Raw genomic sequence first — 27,485 nt, 5'->3', positions numbered from 1 at the left:
CCAGCAGCAGATGGGCAACAGGTGCCAGGAGCGGTGTGGCCCACAGACACGCGGCTTCTCAGGCCGAGGACACGTTCCATGGGCTGTGGCCAAAGGCTGCTGCAGCCTGACACCTACGGTGGGTTCTTTCTATCACATGTCAGTGTGGAAGGGTGACTAGCTACTCCCTGGGGGCCTTCCCTCCAGGCATCCCATGGCTGTAGTGGGGACCACCGGGGGCCTTTGATGCCTTCTCCCTCCACCTGGCTCTGGGGACCCGGATATGCTGTCTGCAGACCCAGCTCCCCTCCAGGGCTAGGGGGAACCATCGGCCCAGCCCGTGTGTGTGCGGAGCCCCGGGAGCGTCCGCCGTACATGTACTCGGAGACGGGGGCGTTGGAGATGGTCTGGGCCGGGGGCTGCAGGCTGGTCTGGCTGCCCAGGCCGCTGCTGTAGCTGCAGAAGCTGCGCAGCTGCCCCCTCGGGGGGTTGTGGGCTGCGATGCGCCGGGCTTGCGGGTTGAAGGGGTCCTCGTCGTCGATGTCGTCGTAGTCTCTGTTTCTACGAGTAGAACGACAGGTGGAATCGGGCCAGCGTGAGGAGTGGGAGGCTCCCAGGCAGGTGGTCCTGTTCTGCTTCCCGGTCTTTCCTCCCAGACTCTCTCTGGCCACGTGTGTCTCCTTGAGATTCCTCTAAATCATGGCACTGGGCCCTGCCTCGCCCCATTCCCAACTTCATGGTCACCTCTTCCAGGCAGCCCACCACGCTGACTGCATGCCGCGGGTCCTCCCTACCCTGGTTCCTCTTGCCTCATCTGCTCAGGAGGTGCCGAAACACCACCTTGCCCTGTCTACCTCCTCAGTGAGCCTGTGGTTCCCTGATGATAGTGATGCAATTTATCCTTCTTGGTATTCCCTGGGGCACCCCTCCCGGCACCAAAATCTGTCATCATTGCACGTTGCAAAGTCCTGCTAAGGAAGAGAAAAGAAGCAAGGGACGCCAGGCTGTGGCAGGAGAGCTGTCACCACCTCGGCCCCAGCTCCTGCCCTGGGGCTCCCGCTGGGGGTCTGTCTGGACTCTGGGGAAGCGTCTCTAGACACCCTGCCAGCCTGCTGGGCCCTCTGCCGCCCTTCTCAGTCGCAGGCTATTGGCTCTCAGCGACCACAGGGCAGAGCCTCCCGTGTGCTCCCCCGGGAAGCTCCGGCCTGCAGGAGGCCCCTGCCCACCTGGTGGTAAAGTGCTTCCAGGCCCGAGGCCCCGCGCAGATCATGGTGGAGAAGGCGAAGGCGGCCAGGAGGGAGAAGAGGCTGAGGTAGAGCAAGCCCTCGAGGCCGTCGTAGCAGATGCCGGCGAGGGCGTCCAGGTAGTCCTGGAGGAGGAGGAGGAACGGGCAGTTGGAGAGTGAACGGGGCAAAGCCCGGGTCTGGGCTCCTCTCCGGAAGCCCCCTTCCCCTAGCTGGGACCCGGGCCTCCTAGCACCTGCCCCCTGTCCTAAGCCCCACATACTGCCACTCAGGGTCCACGCTCTGGAGCCTCACACCACGGGGCTTCTTGGGTTCACTCTGCAAACATTTGCTGAGCACCTACTGTGTGCCGGGCACTGAAGGGCTGGCTCTGAACAAGACACACAAGGTTGCAGGGTGCGGGGAGCCAGAGAAAGGTGGCAGGTAAGCTGAGGCCAGACGGGTAGAAAGAGAATGAGAAGACAGGCCAGCAGGAGACAGGGCCAGAGGGCAGGAGAGGAGTCTGGACTTTACCATAAGGGTCAGGAAGACATCGGAGGGGTTGGGAATGGGAGGGACGTGATCCAATTCATTTTTCAAAAGGACTGCCCTGGCTGCTGGGTGTGAAAGGTCATGGGTAGCAAGGGAGCAGGAGAAAGTGGGAGGAAAAGCAGGACGGGCCAGTGGGGGCGGCCGTGGAGATAGAACCAGATGGATTCAGGATGCATCTGACAATGCAGCTGCTAGGACCTGCCGAGGGAACAGATGTGGAGGGAGGGGAGAGGACACAGGTTGTCCCCTGTGCCCAGCTCTGAAGTCAGACTACCAGGATCCAAACCCAGTCTGGACTTGCTGGCTCTGGGCTCTTCAGTGGGCTACTCTGTAGAGACACCCATGTACACATGCACACGTGTGCACACATATCCGTGTTCATCCGTCCACAACACACTCATGTATGTGTAGTTTAGTTGCCTTATATGTAAAACTTCCCATGAAATCACATGCATTTCACAGTACAACTGTGAGGAACAAATGACACACTGGATATAAAGTGCACAGAACAGGGCCAAGCACAGTGCTGGCAGCCACGATCCTCATTACGACTATTTGCTCTCAAGCCACAGGGAGTGAAAGCGGAGGACACGAACTGCCTGCTGCGTGGGGGCAGGGTGCTCACGTATGCCCACGTGTTCCCTGCATCGTGTCTGTCTGATGCTCCAAGTGCCTGAAAAGGCGACACTTGCGATGGGACCAGGACATCAGGTAGTGAGATGGGTGCACCAGATGGCCGGGAGTCTGGACAATGGGGAACGGCCTCCCTCACGTTGGTCAGGGTCCCACAATGCTCCTGTCCCTGACCACTGGTCACCTTTACTGAGGCTCCTTGTGCCAGCCGCTGGCTGAGAAGCCAGAAGCCAGGCACCTCCTCCTCTTCCCACCGCACAGCTTCAGCCCTGCTCCTGGGTCTGAGAAGAGCCCAGGCTGTCACCCTCCAGCACCCCCGCACCCCCACGCCCTGGGGTGCCCGGCACCTTGTGCAGTCCCCGGCAGTCCAGCATGGCTGTCAGCTGGTGGAGGCTAGACTCTGACGAGTTCAACAGGAGCTGGACTCCAAGCAGATCTTTCTGGAGCAGGGAGAGAGAAAGGCAGAGCGTGAGCCGTGGGGTGGGGGTGGGGCTCGGGCAGCTAAAACCACAGCAGCAGCTATGCAGAGGCCTTTAGTGCCCAAGGGAGGGGCCCAGCCGCCGGGGAGAGGGGATGCAGAGAGCCAGCAAGCTCTCTGCAGCCTGGCCCTGGGGTGGGGGTGGGGCGTGGCAAGAGAAGGGGCAGTTAGGGTTCACCTGGGGCTCCCCCTCTTCCTGCACAGATGCCGTGGGAGGCGGCCGCCTTACCTCTGCGGTGGGGAAGAGGGGCACGGCGAACTGCAGCAGCCCCGAGACCTGGATCTGCATGGTGGTCAGCGAGCGCTGGAAGGCGGTCAGCGTCTGGGCCGGGAGAGACGCAGCCCTGCCGTGAGGGTCCACCCTACCCAGGAGCCCTACGAAAACTGCGGGGCCGGCGCTCCTGTCCCCCAGCTGGCTGCAACTGCACAGGTGCATCCTGACCACAGCCCTTCCCGCCTGCAGGAAGCCTCCCCCTCCCCCCAGCTTCTTGAGCACAACTCAGTCCTCTCCCTCTCGCTGTTTGCTGCCCAGATGTGGTCCTCGGGCCAGCAGCATAGCATCGGCCTTGCCTGGGAGCTGTGAGAAATGCAGAGTCTCGCCCCACCCCAGACTTCCTGCACAGCATCTGCATGTGAGCCAGCTCCCCGGGGAGGTGCACACACGTTAACACGTGAAAACCACCGACCTACACACTGACCGAGAGCCTGGCCCCTTCGGGGATGTGGCTGAGGAGCCAGGGCAGGGCGAGGGCGGGGCTGGGCGGGCCATACCTGCTGGAAGGGGCTGCTTCCACGCTGACTGCAATACAGGTAGTAGCGGGTCACCTCTGCAAGGCAGTGGCACTGGTGTCAGGCAGCTCGCAGATGGCCAGACCCCCTACCATCCTCGCGCCCACGCCTGGCCTTCCTACCCCCATCCCCGAGCTCCCAAAGGGGGCAGGTGGTTTCTTGGAAATGGCCCAGAGGACGAGCTGGGCCTGAAATTGTGGGTGGGGAGGGGCTGGGTAACTACAAGACTGAGAGAGGTAAGTAGAGGCACAGTCTGGATGGCCACGTGGGCCCGGCCCGAGAGCCTTACCTGTGCTGATGTGGCCCTGCGTGACGTTCAGGATGAAGGTGTCGGGGGCTGCGCAGAAGTCACTGGTGCCCTGAGTCAGGGAGAGACAGGAGAGTGCGGAGGAAAGTCTGACACCGGGGCCCGGGGAGGAGCCAGGCCCCTGGCGCTCACTCCCAGATGGCAGAGGACAGAGTCGGAAGCAGCCTCCTGGTCCGCATCCTCACTCTGCCCCTCCCGGCCCGGTTACCGCACGCCAGTTACTCACTCTTTCTGCGCCCCAGTTTCCTCATCTGTACCGTGGAGATAACGCTATTTACCTTATGGACTAATACACAGAGTGTTCAGAAAAGTGACGGGGACAGACAGCATGTCAACTATTACTCTTATTCCTAAATGCCTCTTGTGGGACAGAGCCTCAGGGACGGCGAGCCCAGGCCCGGGGCAGCTGTGGGCTGTTTGCAGGGCTGTGTGTGGCCTCGTTTGCTCGTCTCTGTTTTGTCTTTTGTCTTGCTGTTAGCAGGGCCACTTGCTCTGCTGTCGGGCTACGAAGGCTGCCCCGACTCTCTCTCTAAAGAATGAGGCCAGTGGCCGAATCCACCCATGGGCCGTCACCTGCAGGTCCTCACCGGCTGAGACAGGGCGTGGGCAGAGCACGGGGCTGGGAGTCGGAGGACACGGCCAGTGACAAGCTTGGGGACCAGGACCTGCATCACGGCCCAGCCAGGTGACCACCGAGGCCCATGCAGCTGAGTGGGAGGAGACACAGGCCCTGGGAGAGGTGGCAGCAAGGACATGTCCTCTGAGTGAGGCCACCCCAGATCCAGCCTGGGGTGCCTTGGGACTGGGTGAGGGGCGTACCCACCTTTCTGAGTAGCCAGGTGAGTTCTAGTCCTTTGGCCTATTCCTAGGGGCTGCCCCTCTTCTGGTGCAGGCTCCCGGGCAGGGGACCCCTCTGATGGCCCTGCTCTGCCAGTGACCCTGTCCCCTTTCAGGGGCGACTGCCTCAGGGTCCACACTAGAGCAATGCTAAGTATTTACTGAGGCTTCCCGGGTGCCACGCAGGGTTCCGGGCACGGATACAGTGGCAAGCTGCGTCGCAGCACTAAGGTCTAGAGAACGTGCGTGGGGGTGTGGGGTGCTGGGGAGTAACATGTCCCTAGGTGCAGAGCTTCATAGAGCCCTGTGTACACACACACACACACACACACACACACACACACTCGTGAGCGCTCAGAACTCTGGGAGGATTGCTCTATCTACCAACCACTAACGTTTATGGTAAGTCAGCCAGGCTTCTCATCCGTCAGGGCCGCAGGGCCAGCAGGCCTGGTGCGCTCCCACCCCCTAGCTGCAGGCGCAGAGAGAAGGCAGCTGGGCCCGGGTCAGGGCTGGGGACGCCTTGGGAAAAGCGACGTGAGGCCACTGGATCAGTGTGGGTCACCCCCGAGAAGTCTGGATCCGAGGAGGGAGAGGGACAGGAGCCCGCCGTCCAAGGCTCCACTAGCGATGTGGCCTTCCTTGCTCCCCCTTCCCCTCCCGGCCAGGCCTGCTCCTCAGAGCCCTCCACCACCCCTGAGCCTAGTCTCCTGGGACAGGGGCATCGGGATGGTTTGGGGTGTAGGACTTAGTGAGGAGTCAACTCACTATTAGCAAAGACAAGTGCCTGCATGTGTGTGTGCGCATGTGTATGTATGCATGTGCGTGTGCATATGTACGTGTGCTTCATTCATGTGATGGGGTGGGGATGCATGGAGGAGGGGAGAGGAAGGGGCACCAGGCCCAGATGGGGCAGGTGGGAGAAGCTGCCCAGCGCCCAGCCCGGGCGGTGGCTGAGGCTGCATCGGTTCCCAAGAAGGGAGGGGAGGGTCCGCAGGGCTCCCCATGATGCTCACGTGACGCTCACAGATGTGCAGGGGGCCAGTGGTGGCCGCTGTTTCCTGGGCATTGGCTGTGCACCCCCCAGGGATAGACCCACTCATCTCCTCCTTTCACGGCCCTGTGGGGCAGGTCCTTTGATCCTCCCTGTGCGCATAGGAGGAAACTGAGGCATGGAGGACTTGAGTAACTTTTCCCAGGCTCCACTGCTGGGAAGGGGTTGAGGGGGCATGTGGGCTCAGGCAGGGGGCTCCAGAGGCCACACTCCTACCCTGTGACTCAGGGGGGCTGGCCTGGCCGTCCCTTGGCCGCTGAATTCCCCTGGAGCACTTCATCCAAGGTGCACCCCGGCCGAAGCACCTGCTAGAGGAATCCCCTTCCTCCTCCTTGGTGTCTCCTCCCCTCCCCGCCTGGGCTGTACTGCTGGGAGGTGGCTGACGCAACCCCTCCCTGCGGCCACTGCTAGATCCTGTCCCCCTCTTCTCCCACAGCCTTCACATCTGGGCAGGGACCCAGTCGTCAGGGTTGGGAGGGGGCTCTGGGTCCCACCACTGGAGGACAGAGCCCCTCTGCCACCCCCGGCTAAGCACAGCCACTGGGCGGGCCCTGTCTGCTATTACCATGGGGGACCCTGGCCGCCCCCCTGAGCCCCAGAAGCTGACATCCAGCCAGGACTCCCCTCCTGCCCCCTCCCCCTGTCTGTATGCGTCTCTGAGTCCACGTGAAGCGTGCTGGAAGCTTCTGTCGCTCAGACTCATGACCACATGGGGTGGCCCCGGGCCTGACAGCTAAGAGCTCTGCCCCCCAGGTCGCACCTACCCTCCTCTCTCTGCATCCCCTGGAACAGACCTCAGGGGCAGTGCTTGGTCCTCTTGGAGCCCCTCACTGGAAGGGCAGGAAGGGGTGGCCTTGTCAGTCCTCTGGCCTCAGAGCAGGGTGGCACTGGGAAGCCACACAAAAGCTCTCTACTATCACCCTGCCAGACTGCCCTGCCCTCCCCTCCGCTCCTCCCGCTTCCTATTGAAATGCAGCAGCCTCTCCAGCCTGTCAAAGGCCCATTCAGCTCTCCCCACACGCCCCTCTTCCACTGAAGGAATTAGGGAAGTGGCCTTTCTGCCCAGCTCCCTGCATTCCAGGGCACCCAGCTGGGAGATTAAGGCGCCTCTGGTTTCTGTGCACACTGAAGCTGGGCGGGAGCCCACTCCCCCAGGGCAGCCGGGCACAAGGTGGTGCAAGCTGGAGGCCACCACTGCCTCCCGAAGGCAAGGCTGCCCGGCGACAGGGGCGAGCTCCCGTGCTTGCACTCGGCTGCGGAGGAGAGGTTGTGTCGGCCCGGCTGGCCGGCAGTGGCGCTACTCACAGCCCTCCCAGCTCCTGATGCCATCGGATGCTTTTGGGAGTGCCCTGGGCCCTCCTGCCCGGCCCTTCTCTCTCCCAGTCCTTGGGCCGAGGCCGCTGCATGGGGGTGGGGCAAAGACAAGAGAGGCCACCTCCTCTCCCTCTGCACAAGCCTCTGCCAGAAGCTGCCGCGCCAAGCGGCACCAGGGGCCATTCATTCATTCTGAGGGCATCGTGGAGGCACAGTGCCCAGTCCAGAGCCACTGGCCAGCCCCCGAGTCACTGCGCAAGGCATGAGTTTGGTTAGGGGCTTCTGTTCGGAGCCCCCATCTCTTACTCCCTCAGGCTGCTAAGTCAGAACAGACGGAGATCACGGGGTTAGTGTGTGGACCCCGAATTAGCGAGGGGTTCCTAGAAACCCTCTGGTCAGTCGTGTGCTCCTCTGTCCCACGTGCACGTGGACACACACACACACACACACACACACACACACACACACACACACACAGCATGCACCTCCACTGTACTGACTCCCTCGGGGTTGCAGCGACCCGCCTGCAAGTCTTGCGTCTAAAGGCCGGGACATGGTCAACAGCAAACACCGAGTCCTCCCCGTTCTGCAGCCCCAGCCCCTGGCGCCGGTGAGCGCCGCACAGCAAACCATCCGCTGCGTGGACAAAGAGCCTCGTACACACGGCTTCACGCCAGTATTAGGTCCATTAAAGACTAAAAGCACCCACAAGGAAGCCCTCCACTTTTTTTTTTTTTTAAACATTTTGGGGCCCCACCTCCAGAAATACATGCCACGTGTGCTTCAGACTGCGTGTGAGCCCAAGGTCGTGGGACGGGAGGAAGCCCGAGGCCACACCCCACACGCCAAGGCCTGGGAGCTGGCAAGGGGGGTGCTTCCGAAGCCGGTAGCTCCTCCAGCCTGATCCCACCAGGCCCGTCTGTCCTTCACACCCAGAGAGAAGCCACCTGGTCACCCCCGCATGCCTGGGCAAGCCGTGGCGGCTTATCTGTCTTGGTTCTGACCTTGGGCAAGCCCCATTCCTTCTCTGGGCCTGTTTCCCCGCCCGGGAGGCTGGTCCAGATGACCCAAGTCCCTTTGGTTCTGAGGTGCTGGGATTCTAGGTTAGGGGCTGTGACCGGAAGCTGGCCCTCCCTGGGGGCTCTAGACAGGACACAGTACCAGACAGACAGACTGTCCTGGCCAGACCACCCCCCCCACGGCCCCCGCCAACTCACCACCGCCGCAGCAGCGTCCGCGGCCAGGGAGGCCCAGCTGAGGAACAGGCTCAGCACCCCGCAGCACAGCATCCTAGGGGAGAGGCAGGCGCTGGTGGAGTCCCGGGCAAAGGCTGGCAGGCGTCCCCCTGTGATGGCTGTCACCCCACCAACCCCCAGGCCCCCCTCCTGGCTGCCATCCTGCCCTCCCCGGCCCCAGCCCTTGCAGCGGTTCTGAAGGCAGCCTCGGTCCCTGCCCTGACGGCGGCTGCTGGGAGAGGCTGTGGAGCCTGCCGCCAGGAGCGGGTGACACCGGGCACGGCTGGGGGCCCCGACGCTTGGGCCCAGGTTTCTCCAGCTGCTCCACAGGGAAGCACAAGGGCCCGGTGCTTGCTTGGTGACCAGATGGTGAGTCAGAGGCTGCTGTCTCCCCCCCGGCTGGCTGCTTCAGGCAGTCTGGCTGCTGCCCCCCACTCTGGGCCTGGCCAGGCCCCCTCTCTCTCTGACGCTGGCCCCTTGCCCAGCTCTCTGTCCCGGGCCCACAGGCAGGGCTACTCACGAGGCCAGGAGGCACTTGGAGCGCTTGGCCAGTCCCAGGCAGGCGATGAGGCAGATGACCAGGTCTAGGATGAAGAGCAGGAGGTAGGAGAGCCACCTGGGCGTAGGACGGGGATGGTCAGGGCAGCAGGCAGAACGCCCTGCCTGCTGCCACCTGGGAGGCCCACGCTGCAGCCCCCAGGCCCACATGACCCTTCATGCCCATAAGCTGCCCAGAGCTAGGAAGCGCCCCGAAAGCATGGGCTAGAGGTCTCCGTGGGGGCTCTGGGGCTGCACCCCCATTTCTGCCTGAATAAAGCTGTCACCTCCCACCCCCTGCCTCAACCTCATGGCTGAGTGTCTGAACCAGCCCTGTGCGCTAGAACTTTCCGCAGTGGTGAACTATTCTAAATCTGTGCTGTCCACTCTATCTGCCACCACCCACAGGTGGCTACCGAGAACTCGAAATGTGTTAATTAAATTTAAATGGCCACACGTGGCTCGTGGCCTTCTCCTGACACGAGAGCCACGTGAATATGCTGACCCTCCTTCCCAGCAGCGGTTTTCTCCTGCACTAACACCACAGAGGGCGAGCAGGAGTCGGGGTGTGGGTAGGGAGGGGGTGCTGCGGCTGGCAGAGAGTGACACAGAGGCTCCAAGTGGGGGGGCAGGGGTGGCAGAGGGAGCGAGCTGGAGGCCCCTTTGCCAAGTGAGGGTCTTTCCGACTTTGTGAATCATGGGGACTAATCAAAGTCCTCGACCCCCACAGAGAGCAGGGGGCAGCCCACAGCAGGTCTCTGGGTTCCCAGAAATAGGGCTGGGGACTTTGGGGACCGGGCAGAGCCCGCCCTCTACTTGCCGGAAGCCACCAAGGAGTCAGTTTTCCCAGACTCAGAGCTGGAAGGAAGCTCGGGAACCATGCAGTTTGGGGCTCCATTCTACAGGCTGGAAAGCAGAGGCCCATCGTGGGGAGAGCCTGGTGCAGGGATTCCAGACTGTCCACCTCGACCCTGCCCACAGGGGACACGGCCAGCCACGGGGAACCTCTCCAAACGCCGGCTGTGCGTTTCAAACCTAAAGATTCCTGGTTCCTGCCCAGCCCTGCTCCGTCCGTCAGCAGGAAATCCAATCAGGGCTACTTCCAACCCGCCGCCCGCAGTGTGATCCGAGCACTTTCTCTGCGTCCAGGCCTCGTGTCGTAGGGCTTCCTGGAAACTGCTTCTCGAGGCGGATGCGTCTTCCCCGAGGGGCCGGGCGGGGGCTGGCGGGGGTGTTTCTAACCCAGAACTCGGCTCTCCCACTCCCACTCCCGCGCCTCCCACCCGAAGGCCTCTCGGAGAGCAGCCTCTTGCTCTTACCTCCCCCAGTACTTGGCCAGCCCTCGTGCAAAAGTGCTCAGAAAGATTTGCTCAGCTGATGGCTCTGCTTAAGAACCACCCCAAAAGCAAAGACGGGGGCCCTCCAGGGGAGCAGGGCTGAGGCTGGGCAGCAGCCCAGTGAGGGGGGCCACAGGCACAGGGAAGGCTGTGCGTGGGGGCGGAGCCATCGGTTCCCAGGAGACAGGTGCGACCCGGACTAGACCTTTCCTGCCCCTACCTACATAAGGGGTGGGAGCTGGGAGTCATGGGGACCCCCCAATTGCCCACACTGAAATAGCAGCTGTGCAGGCGCCACCACCTTCCCCTACTTTTAATGAAATCATTAACAATAAGCCCCTTTTGATATGTCCTTGCTGACTTATTTCATCAGTGTCATTGTCGCAATGCCCACGTGAGGCCCTCAAATGTACAGGGCCCTACACTAGGTGCGCTGGGCGGGAAGAGCAAGGTGGAAATGGACACCTTTATGCCCCTACCCCAGCCTTGTCCGGACATAAAGATCCCAAAGGCTCAGGCAACGAATGGCCCACGCGTCACAGGACTTATCAGAGACCGCTGTTTGGGCCACAGGAGGTCACAGGCAGGTCTCAGAGTTGGCAGTTGCTTTCTGTCCCTTGGGAGGAGGCGCTTTTGCTCCTAAGTATCTATCTGCTGGGGAGTTAGACCAAGGTCTCCTTCAATCCAGAGCGTCCGTGACATTGTGGAAATGCAGGGGCTGGATAGGCCAGGGAGATAGGAGATGGGGAGCGCCATCCAGAGCCCCGGACTTCACGAGCGCCCCTCCTTGGAACCCTGCCATCCCTTACTCTCGGGACGGGGAGAGGCCCCTGGACTCTATCCAGCGGTGACCTCCTGGGGTGGGGCTTTACAACACAGGGGGAGGAGTCCAGAAAACCAGAGTAAGTCGTGCACTTTTGGGCTAAAGGCTCTGAGCTTTGTCAATGGCTTGAAGAGGAGCCAACAAGTCGGGGTGCGGGGGGCTGTCCAGAGAGCTGACACTTGTTCTGCATGACTCAAGTACCCACGCCACTCTCAAGCCTGCTCCATGCTGGGCACCGGCCCAGGGAGCACGATGACCTGTGCTTCATGAGTGACTTCTCTCAACTGGGAGTCGCCCAAAAGCTTAACCCCCTTCCCTGGCTCTCCCCAGAGTGACCTCCGCTAGACCCTGCACCTGGAGGGAGGGCAGCTGTCCCTGTGCCCCGTGCCTTCACCTGGGATGGGCACAGGGGAGACGTGAAAGGACCCCAAAGGCTAGGACGTAGGTATGAGCCTGTGCTCCTGAGTGAGGGGGGGAAGGCGAGGGCGGAGCCTCTCCCTACCTAGGCTGGGGCACGCTGGGGTGCTGGGACGCTGCCATCAGGGGCCGGTCCACGCAGACAAACAGGCCACCACCTCCCCAGCCCCCTGCACCCCTGTGGCTTAGTGTGTAGGTCCAAGGGAGCCTGCCTCATGGGCCCCGGTGGGTGAGGATGTAAACCACGTGGCTTCACCCAGCACCAGCCACGGAGCATGTGGTCTGGGAGGAGCACCCTGCACAAGCCGGAGGCCAAGTCCAGCCTCCAGAGCTGGGACTGCGGGCACTCTGGCTGCCTGTCTGTCAGGACGGCCGTTCTGCACGCCCGCCACTCGGCCCCTGCAAGCTCCCATGTCTTCCTGATGTTGGCTGATGGCTTATTAAGACGCATCTCTGCCCAGGCCCCAAATGCAGGTTTGGAGGAGGGAGCCAGGCAGCCCCACCATCCACCCTTTGCCCCACCGGCCCTCACCGGTAGTACTCCACGTAGCTAGTCTGGTCGGACAGCTCGGTCAGCTCTGCGGTGGCCTCCCGCCACACGGGCAATCCCGAGAGCTGGACGGCGATGTTGTCTGCCATCTGCTGCATGAACTTCAGGGTCTGCATGTAATCCCCCCGGGCAGCAAAGATCTCGCTGAGCCGGGCCAGGTGCTGATCTAGGTCCACCTTCATCTTCTGGGTGGTTCCGGAAACCTAGGGAGGGGTGGGCGGATGGGCTGTGAGTCTGGCCGTTGGGTGGGAGAAAGCCAGGGAGGTAACATTCCTGATTCTCATTGTGGGGGAGGAGATCTTCGCAGGCAGCGAGAGGCGGCGTGCTCAGGCTTGAAGGGCTACACCACACCGCCCCCAGCCTGAGGATCTCATGAGCCCATGGCCCGGAGGAAGGACCAAAGGCAAAGGCCCCAATACCCACCCAGCCCTCATGTCCCTCAAGCCAGGGGACAGGCCCTGACCTGGCCTCAACCAGAACCCGGGCTTCAAGACCCAGTGCCTTCCAATAAAGAGAGGCCCAGATGGGAAAACCAACGAAATAATCGATTTTCCTTGGAGATTCTCTACAAACTTTGACAGTTTGGATTAGGAACTCTCTTTTAGAGAAATGTTTAAATGGAAGAGTTCCTATGTTGCTTCCTTGGCCTCTTATTCCCTTAACAGGATTTCTAAATCTCCTACGAGAGCAAGGTTTTGCTGTTGGACCTGCGTGCAGGCAGAACCACTGGACTTCACAAAAATAAAACAGTCCCAAGCCGGTCTTCGAAGAGCCTGGACACAAGGCAGGAGGAGGAAACCAGTGGCTTCTCTGTGTGTACACATGTCCTCCCCGGACGTTTGTCCCACCAGGTGGGTGGACAGGCTCATGTCCCTTGGCTGGGCCACAAGGGCCTGAGGTTGAGCAGACCCAGAAGGAAGCACCTGTCTGTGCAAAGGTGGCAATGGAAGGACACGGCTGTGACCACCCCTGCTGGCGTCCAGAAGGCTCAGGGAGAGCGGTACTGGCAGGGGCTTTCCAACAGCCAGGGCTGCCCGCAGGGCCTGGGGGCACAGCCCGGCAGCCGGGGGAAGAAGGGCTTTGTTGTTCGGAAACCGTCAGCTGAACCAAGAAGCACAGCTGGCTGGGAGAGGGCAGAGTGTGCTAATCCTCGTCCGGCAGCTCAAAGCTCCTGCAGGCCCGGGAGACAAAAACAACACGCGAGAAGGGGAAGGAGCTTCCCACGGCGAGCGAGGCAAGTGGGTCGAGCAGAGACCACTCCCGGTGGCAAACTGGCCGCATTGTGGGGACTTAACGTCCACCGTGTGGCCTTTTACATCTGCACAACACTGGGAGTTCCTGGTTCTAGGGAAGAGAATAGCTCTTTGTTTCATTTTGTTTTTTTTTTTTTTTTACAATGTCAGCGGCTTGTTCCGTTTTTTTCGGGCTTATGTTTGGTTCCTTCGGGCTGGGGGAGGACTAAGATAGCGCGCATGGAGACCCACGCGGCAGAGCCAGCAGCGCAGGGAAAAACCCCGCGCCGCGTAAAGCACGTTCGGTAACCAAATGCCACCCTAGTAAGCTCTCCCGTTCAATTTACCAAGATAAACGTACAAGAGCTCTGTAACCGCTGACACAAACGGCACTACTATCAAATGATAACATTATGTGCAAACCCAGCAACAAATGTGAGACTTATATTTCCATATTAAACAAACTTCAGAGCAAAGGGCTATTAAAATTATTTGTATTGTGCAGAAAAAATGGACTAAGTAAAAAAAAATTAAAAAGAATAATCTGCAAACTTTTTCTATAAGACCACTCTGTTCTCCTTCTATAGCCTTACATTTTTACCTTTTCTATTTCTTAAATCTCTCCTTGAAAAAAAAAAAAAGAAAGAAAAGAAACATTTGTCAGGCCCTCTCTTTCTTCCTCATGTTTTTCCATAGGAAACAAAGCAAAATAAAAAAAAAAAATAAGAATTACAACATCAATCAGCTCAGGGCTCCCCATTTCTCCACGCCACCCCGATTCCCGAGGCTCAGTACACAGTGCTCTGCCCAGGGCAGGGTGGGCCACCCTCTCTGGAGATGGGACCAAGCTCTTCGCCACGGAGGAAAGAGAAGCTCTGAGAACAGGAGGGACGGGTGGGCTCCCCAGGCTGGGCGGGGTTAGGGACCTGCTGGAGATTGTGAGAACTTGCCCGCAGGGTGGAGCAGCGGTTCTCAAAGTGTGGTCCCTAGGCTGGCAGCTTCAGCATCACGTGGGAATCAGCACAGATACTCGTGCTCAGCCCCAGGTCTACCGAATCACCAACTCCAGGGCGGGGCCCTCCACAAGCTCCAGTTTGAAAACCTCTGCGAGGGAGGAATCTCCCCAGCTTAAGGAGGTTGTTTGGAAGGACAGACAGACCCGATCGATGGGAGTGAGGGGCTGAGACCAGGAGGCCTGGGTTCGGTTCTGCTCGTTTTCATCCTTGGGGCAGCAGTGTAACCTCCTGTGCCTCAGTTTCTTCACCTAAGTGTTGCTCACAGCCTGTGCAGGCTCAGATGAGGGAGGCTGGGGGAGCCACCCGCCAGCCAGAACACCAGCCACAAACACCAGGCAGCAGAGCCCCCAGGGCCCTGGTGCACAGGGCTCCTTCACCAGGTGGCCGGATGAGGGCATTTGATCCACAGAAGGGCCTTTGCCCACCTGTCACCCCCAAATGACTCCTTTCTGACCCCCCAAATCAGGGTGTGCAGTTGATCCGGAACCCTGCCAGGCCTCCAGGCCCAAGCCACCCCTACCCACCTGGCACAGGCTTCCCTCTGGGCGGAAGGGCGCAGGGGTGGAGCTTCCAGTCCAGTAAATGGGGGCTCACAGCAGGGCCCACCTAGCCTGTGTTGGGTGCAGCCCCAGAAGACCTCTTGGCGGCCACCCAGCTGCCTGATCTGGGCTCCAAAAGGCCCAGGTCCACGCCAGCTGGCCTGTCCTCCAGTCCCCCCACTCTGCCTCTGCGGCCCAAGGCCTCCCCTCCCAGCCTCTGCACTGCACAGTGATTACCGTAATTACTATAATAGCACTCAGGATCAGAGTCGCCCCAGCCTGAGCGCACTCCATGGTTTGCCAGGCACTGTCCCCAACATTACCTCGTCTAATGCCCACTTATCTGATATCTGGACTTCACCCCTCAGATCTGGGAAGCCCTCTAGGGTCTGCAGCCTCCCCTGGAGCCCTTGGGGCTGGAGGGCAGCCTGGCTCACCCCAGAGGAGGAGGTGGACGCCCACAGCCGGAAGCTGCTTTTGTCAGCCTGTCCTCATGTTCTGTAATGGGGGAAGGCCGATGGCTGATCTCCAGAGACGCAGGACCCTTCCCTTTGGGGACACGGGGAATTCTGGACAGTGGGACTTGCTATGAAACATCCAGACCTGGCCCTGGAGCACTCTCGGGCCTTGGGGAGGATGGACCTGGCCTGGGGGGCTGTTCCCAGCTCACCTCCCTGCACTCAAGTTTTCCCATCAGGGTGGTTCTGGGAGTTTCCCTCAGCCAGTGACATCAGGGCCCTGGGGATTCCTGGGCAGGGCAGGGCAGGGGCTTCCTCTCAGGGCCAGGTTCCTCCTCCAGCAGTCGGGTGCTGGGGGCTGAAGAGGGACAGACAGAGCCTGGAGGGCAGTGACCTTGGAGCCCTGCCCCACCAGGGCCTGGGTGAGGGTGCATTGCCCCCAGCTGGGCCAGGCCACACCCCATGAGGCCCGTTCCTCAGCTCCTCCATCCCAGCCGCCCTCTTCCCCCTGCAGGGCTGTCCTAGCCCAGCATCCAGACTCCTGAGACACCAGCTCTCGGGCAACCAGGGATGGGCCCTAGCGGATACCAGTGGCCAGATGAGTTTACCAGGGGAGCTGGGCCTGGGTGTGGACCGATCTTCAGCCCCTCTCTGGAGGCCGGGGTCCCTTCCCCCAGTTGTCTTGGGCACAGGAGCAGCACAGCTGTCTCTTTAAGGTGACCCCCCCACCCACCCACTGAGGGATTAAGGCCTTAGAGGAGCTTAAGGGGGCAGGAGTGGGCGAATGAGGCCGACTCCTCTTGCAGAGGAGGCCAGGGTGCTGGCCAGATTCTCTGCTTGGGGCTGGGTTTGGTGGCGGAGGCTGCTTGACACAGATGGGCCTTCTGCTGCGGCTGTCACCCTCTGCAGGGGACCTGGCCCAGAGAGGACCACGACCGGGGTGCGTGTCCCAGGACTGGTTTCCCTGAACGCTGCCCTCTGCTTCCTGCGGGAGCCCTGCTCCCAGGGAGCACCCAGAGCCACTGTGGGGCTGCCCGGAAAACCAGCCCAAGGGACTGGGGCTTGGAGAGAAGGCGGCAGGGGCGTGGGGACCAAGGTCAAAGTTTGAGAAAACCCTAGTCCCTTGTCCTCTGGCTCTGTCGCCTGGCCAGAGGCTCAGCAGAACAGCTTTCTCCTTCCCCTAAAAGTCCGCCATGTGCAGCCCAGCACAATCCTCCACTGTGAGCCCCAGCTGGAGAACCGGCCCAGAAGACAGAGCCCCAAGGACAGACATATCGCCGGGCTTCCTGCAAAATCTTACCACCCCACGGGGCTCTTCGCTTGTTTCGGAAGAGAGTTTTTCTTCCCTCGGTATCTCCCGGACCCCACAACACTCTGTACGCAGCACTTAAAACGCCGGACGTAAAAAACGCAGTGGGGCTGCTTTTCCACGTTCAAGGTCTCCTTTGACACAGGGGAAAGTGTCTGCTCTCCGAAAAACTAAACGGTGTTTGATCTCGCAGCCACCCCCACACCCCTCCTGTGGTCCTGACCCCAATCCCTGCTGCCCTCCTGGCTTGGGAGGCACAAGTGGCCCCTTGGCCCCAGGCAGGGGCAACTGCAGCCCAGAAGGGGGTGTCCAGCCCTTGGGCATCACACAGCCCCTCCCTGCGCAGGCTGGGATCCACTGGGAGATGGCCACAGGGACCAACGGGTGCATCTGTGGCCGGCCAGCTGCCCGGGGGCCTTACCAGAGCGTCAATCCCAGAGAAAGTGTGGTTTGCATCATCCAAGGAGTAGACGAGCTGGTACACGCCATCATTGGTCTCGCTGTTTCCATAGAAACCAACACCCACCGCAGCACTGCGAGCAAGACCCCAAACAAAGGTTAGAGGTGACACCCGGAGGAGAATGTTTGTGCTTATTTTAAAAATTAAACTTTTTTTTTTAACAGTCGTTTTAGGTCCACAGCAAAACGGAATGGAAAGTACAGAGTTCCCAAACGCCCCTGTCCCCCCCCCCCACACACGCACAGCCTCCCACCATCACAGTCCAGCACCAGAGAGGGACATCTGTCACAGGTGACGAACCTGGACAGCCACATCATTATCCCCTGAAGTCAGGAGCTCCCATTAGTTTCACTCTCGGTGCTGCACATTCTAGGGGTTTGGACAAATGGACAGTGACATGTGTCCACCATATGGTATCATTACAGAGCAGTTCCACTCGCTAAAGATCCCTGTGCTCCAACTATCCCTCCCTCCCCTGAACCTCTGGTCTTTTTACTGTCTCCATAATTTTGCCTCTTCTAGAATGTACAGTTGGAAAGATACAGTATGTAGCCCTTTCACATCAGCTTCTTTCACTTAGTAATATGGATTTAGGGTTCCTCCATTACTTCTCATGGCTTGGTAGCTCATTTCTTTTTAGTGGTGAGTACTATCCCGTAGTCTGGACGTACCAGTGTTTATTTACCTGTTCACCTGCTGAACGACGTCTTGGATGCTTCCAAGTTTTGGCAATTATGAGTAACACTGCTATAAACACCCATGGCTGTTTTTGGAGCAGGTTTTTGACCTTAGCTGAAAAACTCTTTCCTGGGGGATGGCATGGGTGGGTGGGTGGGTGGGGCAATGATTTCTCAAGTTCTGGCAGGTTAAGGATCGTACAAAGTCACAGAGCAGGAGCCAGCTTGTCCCTGAAGCTTGTCTGCATTTCGTGAGGCAATAGGAAAATCCCGTCCCCTAGTCCTGAGACTCTGAAAGCCGGAGGTTGTGGCCAGCCACAGGGATTCTGACTTGGTGGGTCTGGGTGGGGCCCAGGCACCTTCGCTTTCATCCCAGCTCCCAGGCGACCCTGACACAGGTGGGCTCAGGAACCGCTGAGGTCTGGCGAGCCCACACGCCCAGTGCCCACCCTGGGTCTCACCCTACACCTCCAGGAACTGGGGACCCCCTCACCATTCTCCACTTTGTCCTCCCAACACCCCCAGGGCACCCACGTGGCAGCTTGTAGGATGTTCCTTCTTATACTGAGCGTAAACCTTCCCCTTAAACCTGGCACCTGCTAGGTCCTGGGTTGCCTCCAGTTCTGCGTGACACCAAGGGAGACACCAGAACGTGGCTTCCTCATCACCCTTTCACCTCTTGCTTGTCCGCATTGGACATGTGTCCCTCTCTGGACTAAGGTCTTCAGACCCTGGTCCATGTCGTCACCGTCCTCTGGAGTCAACTCTGACTAACTGGGCAACGACACTCTTAACCGTGGCCTCTGAGTGAGCCGCTCCTGTCCAGGTTGTCCACAGCGCTGAGTGCAGGGGGGCCCGTGCCCTGGATCCTCCTGCCCCTGCCGACCTGACCCTGTGTCCCGTGCCCCTCCTGCCCCCCACAGGCCTTGTGGTCTACAAGCAGCCCCCTAATTTCTTCCCAGGAGTTGCTGTCCTGCCTGGGCCATGTGGTGGACCATTTGCTTAAGGGAAAAGACAGAAAACATGAGTCGGTGGTGCAGTCTTCTCTCTGGCATGTCAGCACCTGCTGCCTTTTCAGGAACCCTGTGTTGGTCTCTTCTCTACCTATTTAACCTCCCTTTGTCCATGGAGCCTCAGCAGAGGGGCTCGGCACGTTCTCTCCCATCCCACCCCCCAGCCTCCACCTGCCACCCCCCCCCCCGCCTGCTGCCTCCACTCCCCTTCCCGGCCTCTCCTCCTACCCCCCCTCTCCCACACTCACACCAACCCTGAGGGACGCAGCTCCAGCGAAGGTGACCGATGGCCTCCTGGCCGCTGCACCCAAGGGCATTTCCCACCCCACCCCCACGCACAGTGGACAGCGTGGCCTCCCCCTCCCGAGGCGTGCTGGCCCGTGCCCCCATGGCTGTCCTCCCCCTTCCCGGCCACTCTGTCCTGGGCTCCTTCCCTGGCTCGGCCCTGCCCCCTCCTCACTCCCAGCTCTTCTGGTGGCAGGTCCCTGTGTCTGTGTGTGGCTGCCACACTGGATGCCCTCATGACCCCGGGCTATAACTCCAAGGCTGAGTCTCCACTCGGATGTTTCAAAGACACCTTAAACAAACTCAAGCCGTGTCAAACCAAGCCACGGCCGCCTGCCTGTCTTCTGGTTCCCTGCCAGCATCCCACTCCTGCATGGTTTGGGTCCCAGCTGCCCCTCTGCGTCTTCTCACACTGTTACACGATCTGCTCACAACCCGCCCCCCAGAACCCCCACCCGTGTCTGCTCTCCCCGCTGCGGCCACATCGGCTTCCTCCAGCTCCACGCTCCCTCCCGCCACAGGCCTTTGCACCTGTGCTCTTCCCTCTGCCTGGAAGTCGCTCCTCCCTCCTCATCCCTACCTTTGCCTGGGTAACGCTTTTCATCCCCTGGGTCTTGGCGCCCTTGCACCCAGGGACATCCAACGCGGGTGGGTCACCTACTTTCATGCCCGTCCCTTCCCTCCAGGGCTCTCTCCTTAGTTTGCAATTACTCAAATCACACAGTGGCAATCCTCTGCCTCTCCCGGCACGCCCAGAGCTGCAGGACCGGGGAGGCGGAGCAGGGCCTGTGTTCCCGCCGCCCGCTCCCACTGGCCTGGCACAAGCCACGTGGAGATGCTGTGGAACGAACCCTGCCACGCCTCTCCTGCCTCGAGTTGTCTTTACACTATGGGTGACTTCTACTCACCAGAATTGCCCCCCCAAAGCCATTCTTACTGTTCTAAAGGACCTTTCAAAAACAAGTTTGTTGTGTGTGTGTGTTCTTTTTTAAACCTGAGTTCACATGAGCCAGGGGGCCCAGTGTAAGCGCAGGCACCGCTGGCTTCTCCGGTGGTCCCCAGGGTCCCACCTCTCCCTGCGAACCCTGAGCTGCCACATGCCCTCGGCAGGAGGGTTTTTAATGCCACGGTTACTTCCCAGGAGATCTTCCTCCCTACACGGAATCAAACTTGTCTTTGAACTCCTGACCTCGGCTGGAACTCTAACCTTTGAGCCTATATCTCAGCCCTTCCCAGGGGCTCAGAGCTTCGTCACCCCTGCTAGGTGGCTTCTGGGCCTCACCCACCCTTTGGCTTAGGTGAGCCTCACGCTACAGGCAGGACGGGACCAGAACACATTCCGATGGGGAAGGGAAGCGCGGCAGTGAGGGGGGCTGCTGGCGGGGAGAGCCCAGGCTCGCCGGGTCCTGCCTGGCTCCTGTCCTGCTGCCAAGTAGTGGGGGCTTCCACCCAGGGGCGGCCACATAGGCTCTCGGGAAGGCCTCTATAGATACAAAAACAAGAAAAAGGCCAGGCGAGGTGGCTCACACCTGTAATCCCAGCACCTTGGGAGGCCAAGAAGCAAGGATCGCTTGAGGCCAAGAGTTCAAACCAAGACCAGGCAACATAGGGAGACCCTGTTTCTACAAAAAATAAATAAAACTAACAAAAAAAGAAAAATACAACTCCTGAAAGCAGCTAGTGTGCGGGTGGAGTGGCCGGGCAGTGCCAACGCCTGCATGGGACTCAGGATCCTCACTCCCACGGCACAGAAGAAGAACCACCCAGTGGCACTAAAAGCTATCGATCTCCTAAGAAGATGGGATTGATTGGACTGGAGTCAGACTTGCTTCTGACCTTACGGACCCGGGGCGGCAGCGGGAGAGGACAGCACACAGGGGGTGGAGGTGCCTGCTATCTGGTTATGCCGTAAACTCAGGGAGCAGCCTGCGTGGCTGCCAGGCGCAGTAGCCATGGACAAACCCACGTTGGGGCAGGGGTTGGGGGCCAGGCACAGGGCCCTCCTGGAGACCCCCGATCACCATCTCAGGTCTCCTGACGTTGGACAGTATCATTTTGGGGACATCTTTTCCATCAAGAGCTCGGTTGGGAGAACACGGCCAGACAGGCGATGAGCCACTCAGGGCTCGCTGGGGGCAGAGCAGGGGGCGTCCCGGTCAAGGGCTAGGCACCGGCAAGACACAGGTGGCTCAGGCCCGAGCAAGTGGGCTCTTCGCCCTGCCGCGCTGCCGAGGCTACCTCGGCCCTGCTCCCTGGCAGTCTGTGCCGCCCCCGGCCCAGTGCCGAGGGACGCTCACCAGCACACGAGCCCGGCCACCACCGCTGTCCAGGTGACACAGCAGGAGTGGCGCTGCTTGGTCTGCACCGCATGGTCCCGCCTGCAGCAGCACACGCAGACCAGGTAAGCTGCAAGGAAGACGAGGTTCAGGCCCAGGCAGACGGCGGCCACCAACCCCAGGAACAGCAGCGACTGGAAGAGAAGAGAGGCCTGTTGTCAGCTCAGCAGCCCGTCAGTGGGGGTTTCTGGAAGCGCCTGCCCTGGGGCCCTGAGTGCCCTGCTGCCCCGACTGACTGTGGGTATGGGGACAGGGGCTGAGCTGTGTGTCTGTCACCCGCCCTTTCTGTCTGTCCCTCCTCCTCTCCTCCTACTCTGGTGCTGAGGCACCAGGGTGGAGGTGACAGAGCTTAGAGGGCACGAGGACAAGCGGTGGGCTCGGTGGTCAGCCTCGGGGGAGAGGAGCTGCCAAGGCGGGTCCCCGGTTTCCGGCTCACACACCTGGATGAGGATACGGCCCAGGCCCTGCTGATGAAGAGCTCTGAGCCACTCGAGAGACAAGGCAGGAATCGCCAACGACTGTCATGGTGAGGGCTGTGGGTGCTGAGCCCCATGGATGATGGAGACAGACAAGGAGAGGGACACCCAGGAGGACCAGCGCATCGGGTGGCCTTGGGTGGGACGCCAGGTGGGACCTGAGACCCAGCCAGGCGGGGACAGCACTGCCTGTCTGCTGCCTGCTGTGCGCAGGGTGCTGTCGGCGGTGCAGTCACACTTTCTACCCGGAATGTAAGGAGCTGTTCTGGGTGGCGGGGCCCCTCCAGAGAAAGAAGAGGCCAGCTCTGTGCTGGGGCTGGGGCTGGGAAGAGTCAGGATCTGCAACCTGTGCAGTTCCTTCCTGTGTCCCATCAGGGACAGCTAACCCCAGCTGTCAGGGGCTGCAGCCAAGCCAGAATTCTGAGTGGGGCGGGAAGAGCCTTCTCGGGCTGGCCTAGCACCTCAGGGTCCTGCACGGGGAGCTGCTGTCTGTCAGGAGGCCTGGGTGCCCCCCTCTGCCCTCCAATCTCTTGATTCCGCCAGATGGACACCAGATGGCACCGGGATTGGTGGCCGCCAGCCAGGCCTGGACCTGGCTCTAAGTCAGGCTCCTGAGCTGACAGCCACCCCCTGCTTCCCACGAGCCCCCGAGGGGTTCCCAGTCCAGGATCCCCCGTGTCCGGTAGTGTCCGGGGGAGCCTGTTTCAGGGAGCCTGCATGCCAGTGGTGGCAATCTGGGGTGGCTGGGAGAGTCTCCAGGACCCTGTGGTCCAAGGGGGAGACAAGGCTTGTGCAGGGACAGGCAACACAGAGACAGCCCTGACAAGCCGAGGCCAGGGGTCTGCAGCCGGAGGGACAGAGCACAGTGGTGTGGACACCTGCTGCAGGCCACGCTGCCCAGCCCTGTGAGATGTGGACAGGTCTCTGGACCCCTGAGTTGGGCTGCTCTGCTGGTCACCCAGGCCAGACAGGCTTCTCAGCCGCAGTGGTGGGGACAGCCCAGAAAAGGGCAAGAGAGATGGCGCATGTGGGAAGGGGGCAGAAGGATTCCATGTAAAATGTGGATTTTACCTCCACTTGGGACAAACATGTCACAGTGACAGCTTCCCTGGTCCCCTCAGCTCTGCACACTGTAAACTCTCCTCCAGGCAGCTGGGAAGGCCCTAGACCCAGCAAAGGGGACCTGAATCTAGCCATGCTCCAAGGCAATGCGTATCCCACTGAAGTCTGGGAAGCACGGGATCAGTGTCAACAGAAGTTCTCCAACTTTTCTCTAGTAGCTTAGCTGCCTCTTCAAACTGACTCACTTGGCAGAGCCCTGAAATACAGAGCCGCATCTGAATGGGGAGTGCACGGAAACGCCACACTTTGTCCTGGCCACCCCTGCCCCTGAGGCCCCTCTCCTAAAACCCAGGGATCCCCGTAACAATTTGCAAACTGCTGTGTAACATGCCTACCATGACCTAGCAGAAAGGAGGGCTCGTGTCTCCACAAAAGACACACACAAATGTTCACAGCAATTTACAGCAGCAATAGCCAAACACCCAAAATGACCCAAACGTCTACCAGCAAGAGAATGGATATGCAAAACATATTATGGTCATAAATGGAATACCATGCAGCCATGAAAAGGAAACGGCAGCCATGCATGACAACAGGGATGAATCTCACAGAGGTGATGTTCAAGGAAACAAGGCAGACACAAAACAGCAGACAGGATGTGGTTTGATTTATATGAAGTTCAAAGCCAGAGAAACTCACCTATAGAGATGGAGGTGTGAATAGTAGCGACCTTTGCAAGGGAGCGTGAGGGGGATCCTGGGGGTCTGGAGTACTATTTCACTGGGACAATGTCCCCCCGCCATACACACAAATCCACTGAGCAGCACACTTAAGACTGTGCACTGTCCCATAAGTTACTCCTACCGAAAAAGACTGTAACCGAACCCCAGACAAACCTCCGGTGTGGACTGGAGGTGGCTAATATCTAGCCCTCCCCCCAGCCACCCTTTACTTCTAGTTTGCTTCCTAGACAGTCCTACTCTCTTTGTATCCCTAAATGGGATGCCCCCCCTCCACTGAATATGCCATGTGTCCCCACCCAGCAAGGAAGGCTCCCCCAGGAAGCGGTCAGCCTGCGGGCGGTGTGGCCGGCTCCCCTGTTCCACACTCTCTCAAGCCTCCTCCGGCCTCCCGATCCGCAAGCCTGGCCTCTCGGCAGGCCCTGGGACTCTGTGGCCTGGGCCCTCTCCAAGCCGGGCAGCTGGCCTCAATTAGGTCACCGATAATGCAGTCCAGCCCCAGCGAGAGCGGCGCCTGGGAAACCCAAACTCGGAGGGTTTTTGTTAGCAGGTCACTTCCCGAACCCTCCCTGGAACCCTCTCTGGGTGCTCGGGGACGCTGGGGGTGGGGGTGCGGCAGGGGCAGAGGGGGAGGGGGAGAAGGAGCGGGAAAGGAAGAGGAAGGGAGAAGGGAGGAAGATGGGGGCAAAGAGGAAGGGGAGGAGGCAAGTGGAGGCCTAACCAGAACCTTCTCCCATGGCCAGCCTGGTGTCACCTGCTGCTCTCTAATGGGCAATTATTTTCCTGGCCCTAATTAACACCGCAAGTCCCCATGCGCATGGGGGTGGGGTGGAAGAGGGAGCCCAGACCTGCGCACAGGCTTCCTGCTCTGATGCACAGAGCTCAGCAAGGACAACTTTCCACGTCACCCGCTGTGCCCTGCAGTCACCCCCACCCTGGGCTGCCCCAATACCATGCCTATGGCTGCCACATCAGTGGTTAGACTGCCTCTGCCCTCTTCAAAGTGACTTAATTATCTCTGGTTTGTCACCATGTAATGAGAAACCCAGAGCAGTGAGCGCCAACCCAGGACCGAATCTGGGGGCAGCAGTGACTGCTGCAGCCGGACGCGTGGGGTGTCCACACTGGGGAGGGGGGGACAACAGCCCCAGCCCTGAGAAGAGGTATGGAGAGGTGAGCTGGCCTCGGGGAGGTGGGGGAGGGGAGCCAGGAGCACGAGAGCCCCCTCCCGAGGCTCAGTGTGACTGTCTGATGATGGTGACTCAGTTCGGGCTGCATGAATGGGGCTTCCTCATCCCGACCTTAGCTTGCGGCCTGGTCTTCCCTCCTCGGACCCACCCCGTGGCAGAACAGGGAGTCCTGTAGTTCTTGGCCCAGCCCTCACTCTGTCCCCTCCCCCGCCTGAGGACACACGCTCGGGACTCTTTGGGGAGACTGACCTGAACTGAACAACAACAGGGACGAAACAACAACACATGAAAATGCATGCCTACATGTAAAGTATTAATATTAAAAACATCTCCTCTACCCCCAACACGTGTCCCAAAAGAATGTGGTCTACGGATCCAGGGCAAGGAGAGCTGGAACAGGCGGCACACGCGTGGCTCCTGCATGTTGACGGTAGCAACAAATACCCGGTGCACGGCGTCCGGGGCTTTCTAAGGCATGTCAAGCACATTAGCTCAGCAGGGTCGGGGCTCCCGTGCGGGGCCGTGGACGGTGATGGTGGCACCAACACCGGGCAAGGAGGGAACTGAAGTGGCTTGTTCACTTGCTCAGGAACAGCTGGATTTAGTGCCAGGTGCTCTTTCTGTTGTCAATACTGTTCACGGACACCCGGCCAGCAGGCGTCTCCTTCCTAAGCAGCGATTGTGGCGATTTTCGATGTGCCGGGCACTGGCCACACGCCTGTATCGGCTAACTCACCGGTCCCCTTACTATCTCCTTGAAGTAGGAATCGTCTCCATACCCAACCCTCCTCACCTGTCAAAGGTGAGAAGATTCAGGCTGCAGGTCCTGGCTGCTTCCCCTCCAAGACACACAGCCACGCCTGGTGGCCTGGAGCTGGGTGCCCACCAGGGCCAGGGCTCCCTCCTCCATGGCCTGCCTTGGTGCCACCTCGAAGGCCTCTGCTGCCCCGAGGGCAGCCTCGCCCTGAGGCTGGCAGACAAAGGCTCAAGTCTGCAGGGGGAGGGGCAGAGCCCCATCAGGGGATTGGGGGCTTCCACTCCTCCTAAAGACCCCGGAAAATGAGTGGGAGCCCCTACTTCCTCGGGTTCTGGAACATGGGTCTGCTCAGGCTCTCTCACCTCCCCAGGCGGCCTGCTCTTCAACCATCTCTGCACTTCCCAGCAGCCCTTTGCTTTGAGATCTCATGCCCCTCTTGGCCGCTCCTCCAGGCCCTCACCTGCCTGTTTCCATCTTCTCTTAGTCTTTGATGCACGTGCACACACATGCACGCTGTACCATGCACACTGTCCCAAGAGCCTGCACGGCTCATTTGGACATTTGGGGCACGAGCAAATGAAGCCCGTTGTGCGTGTGTTTTGTTCAGTCTCCCCTGGCCAGTGTCTGTGGAACAGGTCTCCTCCCTCTCCACCTCTACGGGGTATTGCACCGAGACGTGCTGTTGAACCTCAAGGCCAGTCCATCCCATGACTTATATCACCAGGTCCTATTATGTGCCACTGGACTCTACCGAGCACGTTACGTGGACTGTCTCAGTTAACAGCGGCAGATGAAGGAAGCAAGGCTCAGAGTGGCTGACAGCTGCCCATGGTCACAACTAGGAACCCAACCCACCAGGTGGATGGCAGAGCCCCCAGCCCATAGCACTGGGCCCAGGGGCTGGCCCTGACACTTCTCAGCAGCTGCTCCCGAAGGCCCCACTGCCTGGGTTATCACAGTCACCCCAGGCCCGGCACGGTGCTTGGCCCCAGTCAAGTTTGCTGCGTGCAGACGGAGGTGACTGATCCACCGTCTGGTCTGGCAGTGAGTGGCGCTCAGGAGGAAAGGGTACATCTGGGAGAGGCTGTGGTCAGACAACAGGGGAACTCCCAAACAGGAGCAGCCATAAATAACACCCAGTGCCAGACTTCCTGTCCTGGCCCACCACACTCATCCCCCACCCAGCGATGGGGCGGAGTGGGGTGGGCTGAGCAGGACCAGTGGCCGATGGGAAGGGGATGCCCTCTGGGGCCATTTGATGCCCAGCTCAAAGTGAGCCAGGGTCAGAACCCTGGGACGAGGCCTGGCGCGGTGGCTCACGCCTGTAATCCTAGCACTCTAGGAGGCCGAGGCGGGCGGATTGCTCGAGGTCAGGAGTTCAAAACCAGCCTGAGCAAGACCCCGTCTCTACCAAAATATAGAAAGAAATTAATTGACCAACTAAAAATATATATACAAAAAAAATTAGCCGGGCATAGTGGCACATGCCTGTAGTCCCAGCTACTCGGGAGGCTGAGGCAGTAGGATCGCTGAGCCCAGGAGATTGAGGTTGCTGTGAGCCAGGCTGATGCCATGGCACTCACTCCAGCCTGGGCAAGAAAGTGAGACTCTGTCTCAAAAAAAAAAAGAACCCTGGGACGAGATGGGCAGAGAACATGAGTGGGTCCCTCTGGCTCAGCTGCCACCTGTCTGTGGGACTGGGGGGTGGGGCGGGGATGAGGCAGGCTCAGGCTCTGCCAGCCAAAGCCGCTGGACAGAAAGGAGCTATCTTTGGGGCCAGCCGTGTGGAGAAGTGCCATCCCTACCCCCACCTAGGGTCTTCTTGATTTCCTCCAGTGGAGAGGAGAAATCTATGGTTGGACACTCCGGG

At 60.0% G+C, this 27,485-nt stretch overlaps 1 protein-coding gene across 1 annotated transcript in view; it reads right to left on the bottom strand.

Moving 5' to 3' along the window:
* TTYH2 (tweety family member 2) overlaps window positions 1-27,485 on the bottom strand; it is a 36,056-nt gene that overhangs the window by 6,835 nt on the left and 1,736 nt on the right. The window contains exons 2-12 of the mRNA XM_012778705.2: window positions 21,352-21,524; window positions 17,041-17,152; window positions 12,048-12,268; window positions 8,922-9,017; window positions 8,384-8,456; window positions 3,944-4,013; window positions 3,637-3,692; window positions 3,095-3,187; window positions 2,735-2,827; window positions 1,206-1,348; window positions 355-540 (exon numbers count right to left, since the gene is read on the bottom strand). Coding sequence (XP_012634159.2) covers window positions 355-540; window positions 1,206-1,348; window positions 2,735-2,827; window positions 3,095-3,187; window positions 3,637-3,692; window positions 3,944-4,013; window positions 8,384-8,456; window positions 8,922-9,017; window positions 12,048-12,268; window positions 17,041-17,152; window positions 21,352-21,524 — 1,316 coding nt within the window. The remainder of the gene's footprint in view (window positions 1-354; window positions 541-1,205; window positions 1,349-2,734; window positions 2,828-3,094; window positions 3,188-3,636; window positions 3,693-3,943; window positions 4,014-8,383; window positions 8,457-8,921; window positions 9,018-12,047; window positions 12,269-17,040; window positions 17,153-21,351; window positions 21,525-27,485) is intronic.

This window comes from Microcebus murinus, chromosome 18 (genome assembly GCF_040939455.1).
Source record: "Microcebus murinus isolate Inina chromosome 18, M.murinus_Inina_mat1.0, whole genome shotgun sequence".
Lineage (NCBI taxonomy): Eukaryota > Metazoa > Chordata > Mammalia > Primates > Cheirogaleidae > Microcebus > Microcebus murinus.
The sequence above is the reverse complement of the archived record's forward strand: the minus strand, read 5'-3'. Positions and strand labels throughout refer to the sequence as shown.